The sequence below is a fragment of the Manis pentadactyla genome, chromosome 6 (assembly GCF_030020395.1).
Source record: "Manis pentadactyla isolate mManPen7 chromosome 6, mManPen7.hap1, whole genome shotgun sequence".
In the NCBI taxonomy this organism is placed as follows: domain Eukaryota; kingdom Metazoa; phylum Chordata; class Mammalia; order Pholidota; family Manidae; genus Manis; species Manis pentadactyla.
This window is the reverse complement of record NC_080024.1, coordinates 158,234,268-158,252,547: the sequence shown is the minus strand read 5'-3', so window position 1 is coordinate 158,252,547 and position 18,280 is coordinate 158,234,268. Positions and strand designations below refer to the sequence as shown.

General features: G+C 38.8%; 1 protein-coding gene across 1 annotated transcript; it reads right to left on the bottom strand.

Moving 5' to 3' along the window:
• Window positions 1-1,091: 1,091 nt before the first annotated feature.
• On the bottom strand, window positions 1,092-10,415 carry LOC130684163 (uncharacterized). Its single transcript, XM_057504316.1, has 10 exons — window positions 10,303-10,415; window positions 9,882-10,013; window positions 8,246-8,377; window positions 7,821-7,952; window positions 7,378-7,527; window positions 6,096-6,251; window positions 5,669-5,818; window positions 5,265-5,392; window positions 4,829-4,972; window positions 1,092-1,635 (listed from the first exon to the last, which is right to left on the bottom strand). The coding sequence occupies exons 1-9, from the start codon at window positions 10,377-10,379 to the stop codon at window positions 4,968-4,970; spliced, it is 1,062 nt and encodes a 353-aa protein (XP_057360299.1). The 5' UTR covers window positions 10,380-10,415; the 3' UTR covers window positions 1,092-1,635; window positions 4,829-4,967.
• Window positions 10,416-18,280: the final 7,865 nt, after the last annotated feature.

Here is an 18,280-nt window from a genome sequence, read left to right as displayed (position 1 = left end):
GACGCTAAAAACCCCAAAATGAACCAGCTGCTTGACATGGGTGACCCCACAGCTCTGCACACCAGTGGGCCCCCACCAGGCTCTGATGAGCCTGCAATGGCACCAACTCGCACAGAGGTGTACCAAGGGCCCAGAGCTCTTCCCACTGTTTACCGCACCAGAGCTGCTCCCCAAATCAAGGCCTCAGACCTGGGACAGAGGGACAATGCAGGGATGTGGGGCTGCAGATGGGGACTGGAGTGGGACACATGCCTCCCCAACCCCAGGTCAGGCAACCAGGGGGATTAAAGCCTGACCAAAAGACAAAGCCGCACTCCCCAAATGAGTTGCTGAGGCACATGAGCCCCCCATTAAAACATGGCCCATGAGCACAGGGCCCCATGAGCAGAGGGTCCCCCATTAGAACAGAGGCCCACGGGCAGGACTCCCCCGTGAGCACAGGAACCCTATGGGCACAGGGGGAATGGAGGGTGAAGGGAGGGAAGGGGGAGGGGAGGGAAAGGGGACTGGGTGGGGTGAAGGTGGGAGCTGATGGGCCTAAGTGGAGGGGGCAGAGAAGCAGGTGGTGGTTGGGCAGGAGTGATTGTCCTCGGCCAACCCCAGAACTCATGCAGCCACAGTGAGCCAAGGCCCCAGAGAGGTGTGGAGACCTCAACCCACTGGCAACCCCAAAGACCTGTCTGGTCTGGGGGGCTCAGCAGGCATGGGGGGCACAGTGACAGGGCTAGTTGCCCCATGGACATTCCAGGGAGCAGACTGGGAGGGGGGCAGGAAACAGCCAGCCTGGCTCCTGGTGCCCTGGGTAGGTGCGCTCATGCCTGAGAATCCATGCCCACCCACTGTGGGCCCACCACCAGGGCAGGTCCAGGGCCACTCAGCACTAGAAGGGCCGGACACCTGAGGAAAGGCCTGACCATGAGGGGTCCGTCCTGCTCAGAGACATTCCTCCTAAAACATTCCTTGTATTTTCAAGATTTAAAGCAATTTTCTATTCCTCCTTTTCACAGAAAACGAAGATTCTGAATGTGGTTTAAACATGAATAATTCATAAAACTAAATACATTCACTAAAAAATAAACTACAAAATAAAAAAAGGAAAAGTAGATATTTATTGAGAGGGAAAGGAGAACCATCTCCCACATTAGAGCTCTGGTGTTGAATATTCAGTGCAATTTGATATATTTTAATTGCTGTTTACTCTATAACACCCTTACCTTTGAAAATTCTTTGGGTGTGCTTCCCTGTTCTACCTATATTAGCTGATAAATCACACAAACCAATAACCAAGGGCCTTGGTTGTTGTAGGAGTGAAGCCCTTAAAAATGGTATGATTCTTCTGATACTGTTTTTGTGTGTGATACTTTTACTAAGGAAAAAAAGTCATTATGCTTGTGCCTTGCACATTTATGTAAAATATAGTTGACATTGCTGGTCTTATTCGTCCTTATTGAAAAGGAAAAAAGAGATTATTGCAGCTTCGGCTCACTTTGAGAGTATCTGTCCTAAGTATTTTTCTCAAAATACTTCCTCATACTGTGGCCAGCTCTGACTGTATCAGAATCGTCTTGATTAAATGCTTCACAGTTGTCAAAAACAAGCCTGACATCGACAGCAAAGGCTTCCAGGTTTGGATACCTGAAAGAAAACACATGATTTAGAGGTTCTTTTGTACAGTGGCTTTGTTTTGTAAACAAATGAAATGATAATAAAAGGTAAAATTAAAAGTAAAACTGAAAAGAGAAAAAAAAGATAATTGCATTTAAGCAGAAATAAAACACCTTATATCCTCCTACAAATGGAACATTTTAAAACTTCCATGTGTTCTGGACTATAAAGGATATAGACAGGTTAAATGGAAAAAACAGATTTCTCAGAAGATCAAGATATATTTCAACTAACTAGCATTTCTCCCCCCATCCAATTTCCGGTTTGAATCACAATTCCATCCCAGGACTCATCCCACTTGACTAGTTTAACTTTTCTGACCAATTGTAGCACTTGTAGTACCCAATGACCCACATTCAAAACAACTTAGTTTCATTAGAAATAATGTCAATGCCTCCTATGCACGATACACATTACAGCTGCCCTGGAGCCTTCACATACATCCCAGGATATGCCACTTTGTGTTAAATCTTCCCCATTTCCTCTTTCTCTTCTCTTTTCAACCGTGCTCTTTTCTCAAGCAATGGATTATAATGGTCCCAACAACAAAACAGCACGTTATCCCTTCACAGAGAAACACTACGAGGATCTGCCCTTCCATTGGAAGCACTGTGGCGTCTGTGCTTTTTTGGTGCGATAAACCTGATTCTCTTTCTCTGTAAGAGCACAGAGAAGACAGATTGGTGAATACACCTGCCTAAGCTTTTTGGTAAAAAAGGACTGCCTTGTTTCAAGCCAACTCAAGCCAAATCAATATATTTTGAAGGAGGGCTTTTGGATATCCAAATTTAAATTAATTCTAATATATGATGATAAGCTGAACACTAATCTACCTTTTAGAAATACCTATGAAGTACACACTGGAGCTCTGAGACCTGGTAAAAGTGGAACTATTTCTTTCATCAAATACCTTGTATAGTCTTTTTCACTCTCTCATGATATATGCAATAATAAGAGAATTAAGTCAGTACTTATGTAACCTCACCCATTTTCCTATTCTTCTGGGAATTATTATTTTTATTCAGGTGACGACATTCACATAACATAAAATTGGCCATTTTAAGGTAGATAATTCAGTGGCACTTGGTATATTCCACACATTCTACTACCACCACCTCTATTTAGTTTCAAAACATTGTCATTACCCTAAAGTGAAACCTCATACCCAACCCATTAAACAGTTACTCTCCATTCCTCCCTACCCCAGTCCCCGGAAACAACTAATCTGTTTTTCTGTCTCTATGGATTTACCTATTCTGGGTATTTCATAAAAATAGAATCATACAAAATATGAGAATAGTTTTTATAAAATATTTTAATATTACTCTGAGAAATATTTTGCTCTTTAGACTCTTCCTTACTACAAGTAAAGGTTAATGATTAATGTCAGGGAGAGTGGAATCCAGGAAAGAATTCTTGGTGAGATTCTAGGTGCAGTGAGTGCGGTGCTCACATCTCTGCCGTCCCTTCACAGGACAGGGCAGCTGACGGAACCCAGACTCATTAAACTAGGCACCTCCTCCCCTCTGTTCTATAAATTTCTGATTTAAATATTTGAAATATTGTTGTGAGTTTTGTTTCCAACTCATTAGTTTGGGCTTAATCAAACAATTTGAAGTTAGAGGACCTTGAATCCACTGAATTTTGCCTCCGACACAGCTGGCGTCATGAACGGGATCATACAGAACTGCTCCCCTCCGCCTGCCTCCCTCTGCTATGTTCCTCCTCCATTCACCAGTACTCGTTCTCAAAAGGGAGCTCCAATTTTTGGTAATGTCTAAGCTCTATTTTAATGTTTGAACTTGTGTGTTTTGGGGATTTTGAGGCTGAAGTTCATCCTCCACCCAGGGACTGGAGAATCGCAGAAGATAAAGTCAAGAGTTAATTTAAACACTGGTAAAGTCTTCCTGTGTAAGTATGTCCTAGCTATGTGCTACCCACCTAAACATCTGAGCAAAAGAACTAGTTCCTATCTAGACACCAGCTTCTGCTGTTTGGTTCATATTAGAACCAATATTTTAACAGTCTTAAAGGTTTTCTGAATTTTAATTTTTTAAAAGGTAAATAGAATCTTTTGAAAGACTGGCATTCAGCCTACAAACAAATAAATTAGTCATTTTGTCAACTTCTTAAATCCTTTGATACATATAAGAATGTTGGTCACTAATGAGTTAAGTTCTAATCAACACTTCTAAATTGAATATGAATTATAGAACACGGTCATTTTCTCCCAAGGAATATCCAGGAGGGATCAAATAATACACTGTTAAATAATGCTTTTAAAAAACACAGTAAGAATGTAATCAAAATATATTTTATGGTTCTTTTTCATGTAAAGTTCCTTTTTTTCTCCAGAATTACTGGTGAATTTGCCTGCAGTTATGGGCACAGGCTACATTAACCAAAAGCAATATATAGGAATAAAGGGAGCGGGGAGAATGGAGTAGAGGGCCCATGCAGCTCCACGGCTCCTGGCCATTCTCACGTGAAATGCTTTATGTGGGTTTGTTCTGTAAACAAACAGCCTCATTCCTTCCTGTGGTTCCACAGGAGTCCAGTATCCAGAACCAACTAAAGCCCACTGACAGTGGTCACTCCCTGGCAGGAGTCTGAGGTCATTTTAACAAAAATCATTAATTGTGACCAGGAAGCCACTTTACCCTTCGATAGGATCACAAAGACCATATGGTAGAGAGGAGCAAATAATTTTCTTCTACTTTTAACACAGGCTTTTTTTGTAATCTATGATTCATTGTAAAGCTTTCATTACTTAAAATTTCCAATGATCCATCTTACAATAATCTGAAAATATTATGAAATCAATTTTTGTTAAATGCACACGAAATGGTATTGATATCCCAATGATGCGCAATATAAGCTCCAGCTTACATGTCACTTAAGTCACTTTGGAAGGCTTCCCTGATACTTTTCCTTATCTCCCAGGCTAGGTTTGGTGGCCTTCCAAAGTCAAAACAGCTTTATTACACTATTTCTAATTATTGATATAATTTTAATTGACTTGTCTTCCGTATCATACTACCTTAACCACACATATATGTCCTGTCTCTAAAGGCAGGGCTTGTAATTGATGTATTCTTGGCTCACTATAAGATTACTGAGCACATAACATTCAATAAACACTGAACAGAAATGATTTACTTACTATCCACTAATTAATTTCTCTCTAATTGTGGAAAAATCCATAGGCTTCTTAATAACTTTGGTATAACCAGGAACAAAGTTCAAGTTTACAGGAAGACGAAAAGGCCATGCATCCTCATGATTTTCTATTTCGGTAAGGATCATACTAGAGAAAATAATATTTGAAATCAATATCCATGCTTTAGAGTTATCTATCTTTAGTAAAAGTTTAGCTTTTATTCTCTTTCAAGTAAACACTGCAAATGAATTCATAAAAAAAGACGAAAGAATACATTTACTTATAGTACAGAGTTGACATTATATAGGAAAATTCTTATTTATGCAAACTGTCAAAAAGTCACCTTTAATATATAGTGGAAGGTTTCTAAACAGATACAGTGGGATGTTATGAACATATAGGACAGGGGAACAGAAATAAAAACTGCACAGGTCCTTACAGTCATCTCGTTTTGCTTTCTTAACACAAGTAAAACTTGGTTCTGACGAGTTACCAGAAGTGTTTTCCTCCGTTTTTCTTTTTCTCTGCTCTTTGCTGAGATGAGTTTCTATTTCATTAAGGTTCGTACTAGAGAAAATAATGTTTGAAATCAATATCCATGCTTTAGGGTTATCTACTTTTAGTAAAAGTTTAGCTTTCATTCTCTTCCAAGTAAAGACAATGCAAATTAATTCATAAAAACACATGAAAGAATACATTTACTTATAGTACAGAGTTGACATTACATAGGAAAATTCCTATTTACACAAACGGTCCCACAGTCATCTTTAGTATGGTGGAAGGTTTCTAAACAAATACAAGGGCATGTTATGAACATACAGGACAGGGGAACAGAAATAATACCCGCAAAGAGTCAGGTCCTTAGAGTGTTCTCGTTTCGTTGTCTTAACGGAACTAAAAGTTGGTAGTTTGGTCCAGTCACAAGTGTTTTCCTCTGTTTTGTTTTTTCTCAACGCTTCGCTGAGGCGAGTATGCATATCAGTGAGGATCATCCTAGAGAAAATAATGTTTCAAATCAACATCCATGCTTCAGAGTTATCCATCTTTAGTAAAAGTTTAGCTTTCACTCTCTTTCAAGTAAAGACAATGCAAATTAATTCATTAAAAAGATGAAAGACTACATTTACTTATAGTACAGAGTTGACATTACATAGGAAAATTTCCACTCACAAAAACTGTCAAAAAGTCACCTGTAATATGGTGGAAGTTTTCTAAACAAATACAATGGGAGATGTTATGAACACATAGGACAGGGGAACAGAAATAATACCAGGAAAAAGTCATGTCCTGGTAGAGGTCTGGGTTCTCTATCAGTTCCTTAGAATAAGTAAAAGGTGGTAGTTCTTTCAAGTCACAAGTGTTTGCCTCCATTTTTCCTTTTATCAACTCTTCACAGAGGCGATTTACCATTTCAGCAAAGACGAAACTAGAGAAAATAATGTTTCAAATCAACATCCATGCTTCAGAGTTACCCATCTTTAGAAAAAGTTTAGCTTTCATTCTCTTTCAAGTAAAGACAATGCAAATTAATTCATGGAAAGGATGAAAGAATACATTTACTTATAGTACAGAGTTGACATTACGTAAGAAAATTCCTATTTACACAAACGGTCAAAAGTCACCTTTACTATGGTGGAAGGTTTCTAAACAAATACAATGGGATGTTATGAACATACAGGACAGGGGAACAGAAATAATACCGGCAATTAGTCAGGTACAGAGACTCCCTTTTGTTTCGGTTCCTTAACAGAGATACAACTGGGTTGTTTTCACAAGCAACCTGAATCATTTTCCTCCATTGTTCCTTTTCTCTGCTCTTTGCTTAGATGAGTTTCCATTTCATTAAGGTTCGTACTAGAGAAAATAATGTTTGAAATCAATATCCATGCTTTAGAGTTATCTATCTTTAGTAAAAGTTTAGCTTTCATTCTCTTCCAAGTAAAGACAATGCAAATTAATTCATAAAAACACATGAAAGAATACACTTACTTATAGTACAGAGTTGACATTACATAGGAAAATTCCTATTTACGCAAATGGTCAAAAAGTCACCTTTAGTATGGTGGAAAGTTTCTAAACAAATACAAGGGGATGTTATGAACATACAGGACAAGGACACAGAAATAATACCCGCAAAGAGTCAGGTCCTTAGAGTGTTCTCGTTTCAGTGCCTTAATAGAACTAAAAGTTGGTAGTATGGACAAGTCACATGTGTTTTTCTCCGTTTTTCCTTTTCTCAACTCTTCGCTGAGGCGAGTTACCATGTTGGCAAGGATCATCCTAGAGAAAATAATGTTTCAAATCAACATCCATGCTTCAGAGTTATCCATCTTCAGTAAAAGTTTAGCTTTCATTGTCTTTCAAGTAAAGACAATGCAAATCAACTCATAAAAAAGATGAAAGAATACATTTACTTATAGTACAGAGTTGACATTACATAGGAAAATTCCTATTTACACAAACAGTCAAAAAGTCACCTGTAGAACGGTGGAACCTTTCTAAAATACAATGGGATGTTATGAACATATAGGACAGGGGAACAGAAATAATACCGGGAAAAAGTCACGTACTCAGCCTCCACTCGTTTCGGTGTCTTAACGGAACCAAAAGTTGGTAGTTTGGACAACTCACAAGTGTTTTTCTCCATTTTTCCTTTTCTCAACTCTTCGCTGAGGCGAGTTACCATGTTGGCAAGGATCATCCTAGAGAAAATAATGTTTCAAATCAACATCCATGCTTCACAGTTATCCATCTTTATGAAAAGTTTAGCTTTCATTGTGTTTCAAGTAAAGACAATGCAAATCAATTCATAAAAAAGATGAAAGAATATATTTACTTATAGTACAGAGTTGACATTACATAGGAAAATTCCTATTTACATAAATGGTAAAAAAGTCACCTGTAGTATGGTGGAACCTTTCTAAACAAATACAATGGGATGTTATGAACATATAGGACAGGGGAACAGAAATAATACCGGGAAAAAGTCACGTACTCAGCCTCCACTCGTTTCGGTGTCTTAACGGAACCAAAAGTTGGTAGTTTGGACAACTCACAAGTGTTTTTCTCCATTTTTCCTTTTCTCAACTCTTCGCTGAGGTGAGTTACCATGTCAGCAAGGATCATCCTAGAGAAAATAATGTTTCAAATCAACATCCATGCTTCACAGTTATCCATCTTTATGAAAAGTTTAGCTTTCATTGTGTTTCAAGTAAAGACAATGCAAATCAACTCATAAAAAAGATGAAAGAATATATTTACTTATAGTACAGAGTTGACATTACATAGAAAAATTCCTATTTACATAAATGGTAAAAAAGTCACCTGTAGTATGGTGGAACCTTTCTAAACAAATACAATGGGATGTTATGAACATATAGGACAGGGGAACAGAAATAATACTGGCAAAAAGTCACGTACTCAGCCTCCACTCGTTTCGGTGTCTTAACGGAACCAAAAGTTGGTAGTTTGGACAACTCACAAGTGTTTTTCTCCATTTTTCCTTTTCTCAACTCTTCGCTGAGGCGAGTTACCATGTTGGCAAGGATCATCCTAGAGAAAATAATGTTTCAAATCAACATCCATGCTTCACAGTTATCCATCTTTATGAAAAGTTTAGCTTTCATTGTGTTTCAAGTAAAGACAATGCAAATCAATTCATAAAAAAGATGAAAGAATACATTTACTTATAGTACAGAGTTGACATTACATAGGAAAATTCCTATTTACATAAATGGTCAAAAACTCACCTGTAGGTTCCCAGGAATGTGTTGTTTTAATTTGTCTGATTTTTCTCAAACTATACAGATTCAGTTAGACAATATCCATCATATCATTGATAAGTTTTCACAAATGCCTAGGGTGCCTAACTGGTTTTTTTGGTTTCACTGGAGATGGCTGGTAATTGTAGGTCTGCTTTGGTTATGTAGCTGTATTCCTATTACGTTAATGTGTGTGTGCAATTTAAGTAGTAGTTTAAAACCTATCATGCTTATGTTACTCTACAAGAAGATATGTCAAAGAAATAATCACTCTTCCCATGTTTTCTTCCATCTGCTACTTCTATAGCTTCTCTTCTTCCTTCATAATTACAACCCCTAAGTAGAATTCGTGCCTCATATCGAAATTACCGAGTATCATAATTCTTCCAAGTGGTAAAGATACCTCAAGACAAATGCTGGGCATAGAAGCCACAGGGCATAAATCTGCAAAGAAGTAAAAAGCTAACCTTTTCAAACAATACTGCTTCTCTCTCACTTACCAACTTTACATTTCCCTGTACGGCCCCGGAAGATGACTGGTTAGCCAGAGACGGGTAAGATTCCTCAAGGGAGGAACAACCTAAGACAGGCACAGTCGCAGGGGGGCCATCAGGTGAGAAATTGGGGATCAACAGAGGTGAGGCTTAGAACCTCACCAACCCCCCGTTTTGAGAGAAATCTCCTGCATCCGTGGATGTTTTGTTGCCCTTGTCTAGCTTGGATTAATACTTAGTCTATAGGCACACACCTGATCATCTACATTTGCCCTCTTACAGCACTAAACTATGTTTTCTACCTTTATCTTGCATCTACCTACCACTTCAGCATTTTATTAAAAATAATAATAATAATAATAACAAGGGAGAAATGTGGGATTCACATATAAATCAAGTATAAAAATCAAACGAATAATCATATTTGACCTGATTGTTTATAGTTCATAATGCGTGATCAAAACCGAAAGTTTCTGTGATGACTGCCCTTGCACTGTTCACCATGTAAGAACTTATTCACTATGTAAGAATTTGTTCACCATGTAAGAACTTGTTCATTATGCTTCAGAAGATTGGAGACTGTTGAGAATTAGGCTTGGGGTTGATTAATGATTGTGCATTGAGTCCCCTATACAGAATTTTATCGTTGTTAACAACCATTTGATCAATAAATATGAGAGATGCCCTCTCAAAAAAAAAGTCACCTGTAGTATGGTGGAACCTTTCCTAAACAAATACAATGGGATGTTATGAACACATAGGACAGGGGAACAGAAATAATACCGGGAAAAAGTCACCTACTCAGGCTCCTCTCGTTTCGGTGTCTTAACGGAACCAAAAGTTGGTAGTTTGGACAAGTCACAAGTGTTTTTCTCCGTTTTTCCTTTTCTCAACTCTTTGCTGAGGCGAGTTACCATGTCAGCAAGGATCATCCTAGAGAAAACAATGTTTCAAATCAACATCCATGCTTCACAGTTATCCATCTTTATGAAAAGTTTAGCTTTCATTGTGTTTCAAGTAAAGACAATGCAAATCAATTCATAAAAAAGATGAAAGAATACATTTACTTATAGTACTGAGTTGACATTACATAGGAAAATTCCTATTTACACAGTCAAAAAGTCACCTGTAGTATGGTGGAACCTTTCTAAACAAATACAATGGGATGTTATGATCATATAGGACAGGGGAACAGAAATAATACCGGAAAAAAGTCACCTACTCAGGCTCCTCTCGTTTCGGTGTCTTAACGGAACCAAAAGTTGGTAGTATGGACAAGTCACATGCGTTTTTCTCCATTTTTCCTTTTCTCAACTCTTCGCTGAGGTGAGTTACCATGTCAGCAAGAATCATCCTAGAGAAAATAATGTTTCAAATCAACATCCATGCTTCACAGTTATCCATCTTTATGAAAAGTTTAGCTTTCATTGTGTTTCAAGTAAAGACAATGCAAATCAATTCATAAAAAAGATGAAAGAATATATTTACTTATAGTACAGAGTTGACATTACATACGAAAATTCCTATTTACACAAACGGTCAAAAAGTCACTTGTAGAACGGTGGAACCTTTCTAAACAAATACAATGGGATGTTATGATCATATAGGACAGGGGAACAGAAATAATACCGGAAAAAAGTCACCTACTCAGGCTCCTCTCGTTTCGGTGTCTTAACGGAACCAAAAGTTGGTAGTATGGACAAGTCACATGCGTTTTTCTCCATTTTTCCTTTTCTCAACTCTTCGCTGAGGTGAGTTACCATGTCAGCAAGAATCATCCTAGAGAAAATAATGTTTCAAATCAACATCCATGCTTCACAGTTATCCATCTTTATGAAAAGTTTAGCTTTCATTGTGTTTCAAGTAAAGACAATGCAAATCAATTCATAAAAAAGATGAAAGAATATATTTACTTATAGTACAGAGTTGACATTACATACGAAAATTCCTATTTACACAAACGGTCAAAAAGTCACTTGTAGAACGGTGGAACCTTTCTAAACAAATACAATGGGATGTTATGAACATACAGGACAGGCGAACAGAAATAATACTGGCAAAAAGTCACGTACTCAGCCTCCTCTTGTTTTGGTTCCTTAGCAGAGGTACAACTGGGTTGTTTTGACAAGTGACCCGAATCGTTTTCCTCCATTGTTCCTTTTCTCTGCTCTTTGCTTAGATGTGGTTCATATACCAATACCAATGAAACGGGATACTCCTATTTACTGATGTCTGCCACTTCATGCACTACTTAAAGCAATAAAAGCTGCACCATTGCCATAAGGGCATCTAAAAGGCACAGTATGAAAATAAGATAAGCACTACCAGTAACTTAGAGTTTGATCATCTCATTTTATTTCAAACTTCAAAAATCAAAGTTGTAACGTCTAATCAATTCTTTTTAGTATCCCCAAAGGGATATTTCTAATATCACTTCTAAAATTTACCTATAAAACATGAATCTATTTCATATTCTCTCATCAACCTAACTGAAAATTCCCATTGTATTCAATGGCAGTTTTGCATCAGGAAAGATGGGAGAATATGGGTCATAATTGTACCTGATTTGTACAGTTATCCAACTTTCATTTTAACATCAGTAACACAAATTTTCGGACAGCGGCCTTCAATAAGGCTTACACAATTCAATTAAAAATCTTGGGGACAGATACTTATAGACAGACAAGCAGATGTATGCAATGCACTGTGACGTAAAGCCATGCAGCAGTATGTAATATGACAGCAGCCAGTGCTACACTTTATGCATTGCTATGACAACCATATCACAACCAAATCACAATGCGGTGTTAGATGTACAAAAATAAACATACCCATACCATATCTAGTCTATGCCTCTCCACCTCCCAGTAGAAAGAGTTGGCACATTATGAAACAGAAATGACATAGTCATGAAACCAATTTTTAACCACCCAAAAGACACCAATACGAAAGCAAGGCAATAACTGTAAGATGAAGGGAAAACTTAAGGGGGAATCATAATGGAAATTTTTAAGAAAATATTTTCAAGATGCTCCCCAAATTAAGATTTAAGAAAAATCATAAAATGTACATTTCAACAATTGTTTAACTTTATGTCTACAGACCTGATGCTTCAGAGCAGCTTGTTGTCTTCTGATTTCTTTCTCCTAAAAAATAAAAAGCTTTTAATATATAATTTCAGGGAAGATTTAGAACATGTTACAAGTATTGCAAGTTCCTTTTCTGAGGTTCTATAGTTGTCCATTAGGTCGAACTATATAAAATTGTAAATATGTAATCATTTTTTACTTACAAAATAGGCAATTTCATGCGATTCTACCTAACACATAAAAACTGTATGACAATATCAAGGATCTTTATTCAGCAGCCATTTAAACTTAAAATTCAAGGACCTCATGCCACATTTCAACAGCACATTTACTGAACCGATTGACCTAGATTGTCAGAACATGTCAGATACAAATGGAACATGTATTTTTTATCATTTTAACAATAAAATATTTATTAAATAAATCTAATAAGTAGATCTGGCACAACCCTGAAATCTAACTAACTCGAACTCTCTCAACTCTGAATATAAATTGCCAAACAGTCTATAATTAACAGCATCTATATCATTTTATATACTGTAAGTGAATGAGAGTGATGAGAGGCAATGGGATCAGCTTGAGATTCTCACGCCTGCCTAGGACTCAGTGGACCATTCCAAAGGGGTGGGGCTTGATGCAAGCTATTCTATGAAGGCTAATAATTTAAATATTTTTATAAAGGTAAAATCTGGGTGAAATTAATATTAAGGGAAGCCATGAAAAAGGGTAGAAATCTAAAGAACAAAGTAAGAAGGTCTATATAAAAAGGTGACAAACAGTTCCCTGGCTTTATAAACTACACAGCAAAACCCAGTCTGTAGGAAATTCTACAAATTACCCAGTTTATTCAACAAATAAATTTCAAGAAGTGAAAACACTGCGAGAAGATTAAAGGGGCCTTAAAGGATGTATCAAACATGCCCAATGTTTGGATCTTACCTAGATTTTGATTCAAATAGACAAACTGTTTAGGAAATTCTGAGAGTTAAGAATTTAAACAATGAAAATTTTGAACAATGTCTGATATTTGATATCAAGAAATTATCATTTTAAAGTATGATAATGGTATTGTGATACTTTTGTAGAAAACAAGAATTCTTATCTTTTAGATACATTTATAGATGAAGTATAATGTCTAAAATCTGCTTCAACAAATTATGGAAGAGTAGTAGATGGGAATATATGTAGATCAATATTGTTCATATGATAATTTCTAAAGCTGATGATAGGTACATGATGTACATTATTTTGCCTACTTTTGTGATATTTCAGATTTCCCACTATAAGTCTCCTCGTGGAAACACATACACCAGCATAACACTAGTGTACTACAGGAATAAGCCTGCTTAGTGCATAGGTAATAATCAAGAGCTGGTTGTCCTCCATAAGGAAATCAAAACAAATACACTGTTATGTTACCTTATTTAGAGTCCCAAGTAGTATGTCCAGACATAGGAAAAACATTCGTTCAAAATAACCTTTCTAAAACTATTTTTAAATTACCTTATACTTCTTTTTTGAGAGAGAATTCCTTTGGTGTGAAGGTTAATAAGACTTTTTTAGTGTTCCTTTTTCCTTAAAAGAACCTTAAAGCAGGATTCAGCCTGAACCACTCTGGGCACTTCTGCAGCCAGAGCCAGCAGTCCTGACTGCCCTTTATGCTGCGGCACCAGGCTCGGAATCATGACATATGATGACCTCACACAATGGGTGCCATGGACACAAGCACTGCTCTTGCTCCCATCACGGATGACAGTTACACCCCACAGTCCAAGCACCATGCTCTGTCTGAGGCATTTTGAATGTATTGTTCACTTTAATCTTCATAATCATTTGACCTAATAAGGTGGGTTTCACTGTCCCTGTATTACCATTGAGGGAACCACAGGCCCACTGAGGTTAAATCATTTCCTGAGGTGCACCGGCAATAAGGAACAGCAATGTGTGATTTGAACCCAGGACTGTCCCTCTAAAACCTGCAGTCTTAGCCACTACATGTACTTCACTGCTATTACAAAGATATTTTTATACTTGATACTGATCATGATATTCAGGATGAAAGCATAGTCAAGATGATGTTATGGCAGGGTTGTGGAAAAAACCAATGCACATACTCAGTGTCTACATGTCAAAAAAATATCTATACTAAACCTTTCAGTAATTCCCATTTTAAATATTAATCCTGAGGAGAGAATTTTGGCTGAGATTTCAAATGAAGTCAGTAGGAACAGCAGTTATACTAACTGCATTTTTACACCCTAAAACACTAAGAAGGAATCCGGCAAAACAGTTTTATGTTCACCAGCATGGGGAGCTTTTGATTGAATTTCAAGGGTTCAATCAATTAAGCTTTTTTTAATCCAGTTATGATTTTTACATAGTTATATTTTATTCAGCTAGGAAAATATACCTGTGACAAAAAAGGAACAGATTATCTTGGTGTCCAAAATTCACCTGAAAAATGACATCATTTACATTTTTGCTTTAGGCATTTATAAATAAATACTTTCTAAGGGCGATTCATGTATTGGGCTTTTTCATAAAATGAGAAATGGATTGTTAGGAAAAGCTGAAGCTTGTATTAAAAGTTTAATTCACTGAACAGTCAAATCAATTGTGGTTGAGGAAAAAAAGAAGTATTTTTCTCAATAAACTTTCCTTAGAAAAAGCAAATATAATTTATATCATTTGATTCCTATGCTTTTTTTCATTCAGAAATTATGCATAAAAAGTTTATTCTTTTTTCTTAATTTCCAAGACTAAGATAGTAAATGGTTCCTGAAAATAATCTTTCTTAAGATTTAAAAGAAACAGATAAAAAAGATGACTAAGAAGATAGAGATGGTGACAGATCAAGCCTTTAATACCATTATAATTCTCCTTTCTACAGCTATTAATTTAAATCTTTAGCAGTAACACATTCATTTCTATAAATACTATGGTGAGAGAGAAGGAAAAAAGGTTTACGGACACACATACACCAGCATAAAGCTAGTGTACTACAGGAATAAGCCTGCTTAGTGCATAGGTAATAATCAAGAGCTGGTTGTCCTCCATAAGGAAATCAAAACAAATACACTGTTACCTGTCCTTATTTAGAGTCCCAAGTAGTATGTCCGGACACAGAAAAGCATCCTTTCAAAATAACCTTTCTAAAACAATTTTTAAATTACCTTATACTTATTTTTTGAGAGAGAATTCCTTTGGTGTGAAGGTTAAGAAAATTTTTTTATCCTTTCAAAATAACCTTTCTAAAACAATTTTTAAATTACCTTATACTTATTTTTTGAGAGAGAATTCCTTTGGTGTGAAGGTTAAGAAAATTTTTTTATCCTTTCAAAATAACCTTTCTAAAACAATTTTTAAATTACCTTATACTTCTTTTTTGAGAGAGAATTCCTTTGGTGTGAAGGTTAATAAGACTTTTTTAGTGTTCCTTTTTCCTTAAAAGAACCTTAAAGCAGGATTCAGCCTGAACCACTCTGGGCACTTCTGCAGCCAGAGCCAGCAGTCCTGACTGCCCTTTATGCTGCGGCACCAGGCTCGGAATCATGACATATGATGACCTCACACAATGGGTGCCATGGACACAAGCACTGCTCTTGCTCCCATCACGGATGACAGTTACACCCCACAGTCCAAGCACCATGCTCTGTCTGAGGCATTTTGAATGTATTGTTCACTTTAATCTTCATAATCATTTGACCTAATAAGGTGGGTTTCACTGTCCCTGTATTACCATTGAGGGAACCACAGGCCCACTGAGGTTAAATCATTTCCTGAGGTGCACCGGCAATAAGGAACAGCAATGTGTGATTTGGACCCAGGACTGTCTCTCTCTAAAGCCTGGGGTCTTAGCCACTACATGTACTTCACTGCTATTACAAAGATATTTTTATACTTGATACTGATCACGATATTCAGGATGAAAGCATAGTCAAGATGATGTTATGGCAGGGTTATGGAAAAAAACCAATGCACATACTTAGTGTCTACATGTCAAAAAAAATCTATACTACATCTTTTCAGTAATTCCCATTTTAAATATTAATTCTGAGGAGAGAATTTTGGCTGAGATTTCAAATGAAGACAGTAGGAACAGCAGTTGTACTAACTGCATTTTTACACCATAAAACAATAAGGGGAGGGTGGATGGGAAGGGAGGGATAAGGGTGGGGAAAAAGGAAGGGGGCCTTACGATTAGCATGTATAATGTGGGGGGGAGTGCACAGGGAGGGCTGTGCAACACAGAGAAGACATGTAGTGATTCTATAGCATCTTATTACGCTGATGGACAGTGATTATAATGGGGTTTGTGGGGGGGACTTGGTGAAGGGAGGGGTCTACTAAACATAATGTTCTTCATGTAATTGTAGATTAATGATGTCAAAATGAATTTTTTAAATTATGAATTAAAAAAATGTATCATCAGTTCATAAAGATAACACAGCAAATACCTAACCAGTCACCTTTGGAGTTAGCTATGGCATCAGTGCCTGCTTATTATCCTACCATTCCTATAGGTAGGGCATGTTCTTCTCTCTAGAATTACACAGACCTTCAACTAACAAATGCAGACGGAAGGACAGAATTAGAACATCACCACTTTGCCACAATGGATACAGACAAAGGTGATAAATGGCCACTAAAATCAGCAGCTGAAAAGCTCATAGGAACAAAAAATGGAAGGACTAGACTGACACCTGAGTCCAGGGATCAACATTAACATCGCAAAAGGCACACAGCACGTGCTCCCGATGTGATGCCAGCAGAAGTGCACAGCACCACCTATGAAATACTCTGCCCAAATCACGGAACTTGAAACTAATCAAGCCTCAGGAGCCAACTGCCCATTTAAGGAGAAAATAGGGATAGAGTACATGTTAAAATGACACCATGACGATCAAAACAAAATCCAGAACGTAGTAAATTCTATAGAACAAAATGACTCCGTTTTTTCAAAAGTGTAAGGAAAAGCTAAGTAGTAGTATCGTAGATTAAGAGCCTAAGAAAGGCCCAACATCCCTGCCAGAGGGGAGGGCGCTCAGCCGCCGCCCCAGCCCGTGCCCCAGGTCTCCGGCGGTGGCGGCAGCGGCGGCGGCCGCGGGGACAGCGTGCCCTCGGCTCCCGCAGTGGGTGGGGGTGGGAGCTGACACCTGGGGGCCGCCAGGGAGCGCTGGCTGGGCAGCTGCGCGGGGCCTGAAGAGCCCGGGGCGGGGGCGCTGTCAGGCCGGTGACCTGCCACCTGGGGGCCCGGCTCCTGGGGCGGGCCGAGGCGCTGGCAGCCGTGTCCCAGCACGCGCGCCCCGGGGGCGTGCCTGGCACGCCCCCAGGACCACGGAGGGGTTCTGCCACCGACTTGGCCGGAGGGCGGCTGGCTCGCGTCGAGCTAGCCGGGCCCGTGGGCCGGCCTGAGCAGCGGGCCCGGGGAGGCGGAGTCGCCGGGGGGAGCGCGCATCCCGCGTCTGTCCCCGCAGCTGCCCTCGACGTGGTGGTGCCTCCCTGCGCGGCTGCACGGCCGGCCGTGGGAATGCGAACTCCGCCCCCGGGGATCAGCGGGCCTCATGGGACGCAAAGTTCGTCCCGCCCCCGGCGCGGCACTCCCAGCATCCTCGCTCCGCCCAGGCCGGGCCGGCTGCGTGAACTCGGGCGTCCTGCGTTTTAACTGGATGCTTCAAACTCGGCGGTGATGCAGACACCGGGCTGGGCTTGCGGGGAGGGCTCACACCCCGGTTGCTCCCGCGCCGCCCGTCCCTGGGTTGCGGCTCCCCAGCCGGAAGACTGCAACTTTGCAGAATCAACAGAAGCATCTTCCATATACAAAACGCAGTTGGAGAACCCACTGACCCGGTACGAATGACAGGCCTGTGCTGAGAGGCAGCAGTGGAAGGCTATGATCTCTGGAGACAGAGAAGACAGTATAGCACAGAGAAGAGAAGTAGTGACTCTATAGCATCTTACTACACTGATGGACAGTGACTATAATGGAGTATGTGGGGGGGACGTGATAATGGGGGGAATCTAGTAAGCACAATGTTGCTCATGTGATTGTATATTAATGATACCAAAATTAAAAAAATAAAGTATTTGATGAAAGAATAAATGAATGAA